At 44.3% G+C, this 4,861-nt stretch overlaps 1 protein-coding gene across 1 annotated transcript in view; it reads right to left on the reverse strand.

Annotated features, from left to right (window-relative positions):
* Positions 1 to 3,519, reverse strand: part of GSG1L2 (GSG1 like 2) — a 16,543-nt gene extending 13,024 nt beyond the window's left edge. The window contains exon 1 of the mRNA XM_014590867.1: positions 3,225 to 3,519. Coding sequence (XP_014446353.1) covers positions 3,225 to 3,519 — 295 coding nt within the window. The remainder of the gene's footprint in view (positions 1 to 3,224) is intronic.
* Positions 3,520 to 4,861: the final 1,342 nt, after the last annotated feature.

Below are 4,861 nucleotides of genomic sequence, written 5' to 3' on the forward strand. Positions count from 1 at the left end.
ATTTATTTATTTATTTATTTAATTTTTGCTGGAGAGCGTGCACACCTGCCAGAGAGAAACAGAGAAAGGGGAGCAGGAGAAAGCACCCTCCATGGGGAATGGTCATGTCTCAATCCCTCCTCCATTTCTCCCTCTTTTAAGGATTTTGGGCACATACACCTAGGGTGTTTCTCAAGCTGCTGGATCAAGAACTCAAACTACATGGTTGGGCACGTGGGGTCCAGCCACCTTCACCACCAGGCCACAGAGCTGGCTCAGTTTTGATGGTTTGCTATAGAATGCAAATTTTATAACGGAGCGTGCTGGGGGCTGCTGCCTCTGGCCTTTGCTCACTCGGTGTTCTGTGCCTGGAGTGTCCTTTTCTTCAGTGTCCATCTGCTGTGGCTTCAATGTGTTTCCCCCCTGCCAAATTTGTGTACTGAAATTTGGTGAGCCGTTGTAAAGATGTTGAGAGGGTAGAAAATTAACCTGAATACAGTTTTGGAAGGTTGGACATTGGGCTGGCCTCTTGGCATAGTGGGTAAGGGAGCCTGATACAAATGACTGGCTGTGGTTCGAATCTTCGTCCCGCTTATTTGAAAAACATACAAAGCACATGTGTATTACATGCCCAGAATACGGACAAGGCAGAACAGAATGAAGTGAAAAAGACTGTGGTGCGACTGGCCATGCCCCATTGAGCCACTGGCATGAGCTCTTTTCTCTTTCTCTTATACACTGTTTGGCTAAAGAAAGAAAGAGAGAGGGAAAGAAAAAGAAAGAACAAAGAAAGAGAGAGAGAGAGAGAGAGAAAGAAAAAGAAAGAGAAAGAAAGAAAGAAAAGAAAGACAAAAATTAAGAAAGAAGAAAGAAAGGAAGGAAGAAACGTATGGTTCTGGGGAAGTGATTGGGTGTCAGGATGGGGTCTCCATGCTTGAATATTTGGTCTCTAAGGAGACAGAGACACAGGAACAGAGACATACAAACTAAGTTATAGAGACCAAAGGGATAGGAAAAAGTGCTGGTTTTTCTTATAAACTGTTCAAAATGAGTCAATCTCTGATCTACATGTACATGCAACCTTGGTAATACTTAAAATTTTAAAAAGTTTAGAAAAAATAGAAAAGAATGCAGTTTTCTAGACCCTAGCCAGACAAACTGAATTAGGACCTTCAGGCTGGGCATCTGGGTTTTTCACCAAGTCCCTGGGTGATTCCAGTTCACGCTCACTTTTGATAGCTAGCGTGACATTGATAGCGGGCTGTGGAAACGGGTAGGCAGCCCCCAGATGGCAACATGGGATGGGAGTCGAGTTTCCTAAGTAGTTTGCCTGTGGGTATAGTGACCATAGTTTCCAAATCAAAAATCAGACTGTCTCAGGAAGCCTCCCAGGAGTCAGGGTCCTGAGTTCCTGCATCTGTCTGGGAGGTAGAGTGCGGACTGAGAGGAGGACAGCTTTCCCTGAGAAGGGAGGCCTCAGGGAGGGCCCTCGAGGAGCCTGAGCTCCAGGCGCCGCTGCAGCGTCTGCACCTGCTCATGGCCAAGGCTACGGGCACCGACCTGGAGGTGTGGGAGGGTACAACTGGGTGCTGCCACTCAGTGCCACCACTGGGGTGTGGGGGGGGTGGGGGGAGGAAGGCAGGCAGCATCTGGTTCTTGCTGCCTTTTATTTTAGACATCAGGATTAAAAGACAAACACTGAGCTGACCCCCATTGACGAGTGGTTAAGGAAGTCAGATCCCACATGACCCCAGTGGCTTGAGAAACACGCCAGGCATATGTGCACGTGTGCCCCAAATGCCAATGGGGGGGAGAAATGGAGGAAAAGGGATGGCGCTATGACCATGCCTCACTGTGGGGTGGGGGCGCTTTCTTCCCCTCTCTCTCTCTCTCTGTGTCTTTCTGTCTCTCTCTCTTTCTCTGGCAAGCCATGTGCCCCCCTGGAAATTAAAAATAAAATAAAATAAAAAATGTAAAATAAATACTATTTAAAAAGGGAGAAGGCAATTAGAGAGTCTAGGAAAAGGCAACTAGAAAATGTAGAAAAAGTTGTAAAAGAAGTGTAATGAAATAAGCCTGAGGTCAGGAGGGAAATGAGATGGGTGGGGCGCCCTGCCCTTTCTGCTCCTGGAGTCTTGCTTCCCAGGCAGGAAGAGGAGAGCGCTCTAGCCCTGCACAAGGACGTGTGGCCAGGCTGCCTAACACGGAGGAGTCATGTTTCCTCTTCCTTCGTTCTTTTTTTCTTTTCTTTTCTTTTCTTTTCTTTTCTTTTCTTTTCTTTTCTTTTCTTTTCTTTTCTTTTCTTTTCTTTTCTTTTCTTTTCTTTTCTTTTCTTTTCTTTTCTTTTCTTTTCTTTTCTTTTCTTTTCTTTGCCAGAAAGACAGAGAGACATAGAGACAGAAAGAGAGAAATCACCCCCCCAGGGAGGATGGCCACACCACAATCCCTTCTCCTCCATTCTCCTCTCGGGATCTTGGGCACGCACGCACAAGCGCCTGGTGTGAGTTTAAGCCACCGGGTCCAGGACTCAAACTACAGTTGACTACATGGGAGTCCAATGACATAGCCATTATACCATCTGCTGGTCCCAATCCTCCATTCTTTATGAGACAAAAAATTCTTTTTTGAAAGATTTTCTCCAAGCTCATTTCAAGTACAAGAAAAATAAAACGGGTGCATCATTTAATTGTCAGAGGATTTCAAATACCAGAAATTGGGCAACAATAACAAATGGTAAACACCAAGGTTTAAAAACACAGTTGGGACTGGTAGGTGGTGGCATGGTGGTTAAGGCACGGGACTCCCACATGGCTCACCACAGTTTGAGTCCTGGACCTGCTGCAGCGTCTGCACATGCTTGTGGCTAGGACCACAGGCACTAACCTGGAGGCGACTTGCTTTCTCAATTTCCCTCTCTCTCATTCTCTGCTCAAATTAAAAAGTAATAATAATAAATAAAAATAAATAAATAATTCTAAAAAAAAAACTTGCAAGGTGTCTAGTCACTATTGCAAGCACTTTATGTGAATCTAGTCATTTAACCTTCACAATAACTCTGGGAAGTAAGTATTGCCATTGCTCTCATTTTATAGACGAGAAAACTGAGGCTCAGAGAGAGGAAAGGACTCGCTCCAGGCTACTCACATGGTCAGTGGCAGAGCTGGGATTCACACCCAAGTGGCCTGGCTCCAGAGCCCCTGCTGGTGGCCACTGTCCTTCGCCTGTCCCCTGGGGGCTGCACTCACCTGCGCTGTTGAGGTTCTCCTCACAGGACTGCCAGAGCCCCACGTGGACCCTGCATTGGATGAACTTGTCAGCCCCCATCTCCCAAATGTACTGGACAGCTTGACTTCCGTTGTCCCCACCGTCACTTCTGAAGTGAATGCAGTGTGGCCCTCCGGGCTGGTCCTGACACAGAGGCTTTGTCACCTGCCGGGTGCCTTCACACCAGTAGCTGCTGCCCACAGCAATGAGGGAGAAGGCGAGGGCGAGGCAGATGGGGAGGAGGGTGAGCGCACGCTGCCGCCTTGCCCTGTCCATGGCTGAATGAGGGACGCGGCGACAGGATGAGCCCCGGGCCTCCTCTCCCCGCAGCCCAGGTAGCCCCTCCTCAGCTGCCATCTGGCACACTACACTGTCGGTCTCTGGCAGGCACATCCCCCAGGGCATCCGAATGTACTTCTGCACGCCCCATTGGTCAGGCCTGGAGCTGGGACACTGTCCTGCCAAGGGTCGGCCCTTCTGTCCTCTCCTGGTGGGTGTGCAGGAGAGTTTTTATTTGCTTGTTATTTGGGTAAAATCACATAACAAACTTGCCATCTTTTTTTGCATTTACATATTCGTTTACTTATGCATATTTAGATTGGCTTACCACACATTCTAGCATTACCCACCCTGGGACTTGAGGTTTGAGGAATTATTTTTTAAAAAGAATAAAGTTTTATTGTCAAGCAAAAGACAAAGGTGACTGCAGAAAAAGATAAGGGGGACGGCAAAAAAAAAAAAAAAAAAAAGAAAATAAAACATTTTCCAAGTGAAATAGTGTCTTAAGTACTAACAAAACAAAATAAATATTAAAGTCTTTTCAAAAAATCAATATGATTCATTCATCTGCTCTGTAGTAAATTATATACTTTAAGAGCAATTTTACTTTGCATATTTAATAAATAAATAATTCTCCAGAAAATACATAAAAAATGTGTTTTTTAAACTATTCTTAGCATATTTTATTCTTTCTGGAAAAAATAAAGCAGGAAATATTTTTTAGAAAGCATACCTGTGTCTTTTCTCTGCTTTGGTCTCTCTCCCTTTTATTATTCATAAACTTATCAAAATTTAATCATGAGTCTCCCACTTCTTAGTACCATAAATGGATTAAGTTTACACCTGCTTTTTTTTCTTTTATAAATTTTCAGATTAATTTCCCATTTTATATAAAGTCCCTTCATGATATTATATATGTATGTATATGTGTATATATATATATATATATATAATATATAAAATAAACACAGATCTTTACATTTCTTTGTCTGTTAAATGCTTCTTCCCTTTGTACTTCACACCCACCCTCTACCACCCACTCCCTACCATCCACTCCCTCTCTTACAGTCTCAGTCTCTGGTACCTATTCTTATCCTACTATCATGTCTTCAGATCTTCCTATTTCTGCCAGAGGTAAAGATATTTGGTACAAACTGAGTGAGAATATACAGTGTGTATCTTTCAAAGTCTGGCTCAGTTCACTCAGCATAGTCTTCTATATTCATCCACTTTGAACACATGATAGGATCTCATTGTTTCTTACAGCTGAATGACGTGCCACAGTTCCTCCAGCCCAGTCATCAGTTTTTGGACACCTAGACTGGTTTCATGTTTTAGC

This window comes from Tupaia chinensis, unplaced genomic scaffold, assembly GCF_000334495.1.
Source record: "Tupaia chinensis unplaced genomic scaffold, TupChi_1.0 Scaffold000493_1, whole genome shotgun sequence".
Lineage (NCBI taxonomy): Eukaryota > Metazoa > Chordata > Mammalia > Scandentia > Tupaiidae > Tupaia > Tupaia belangeri.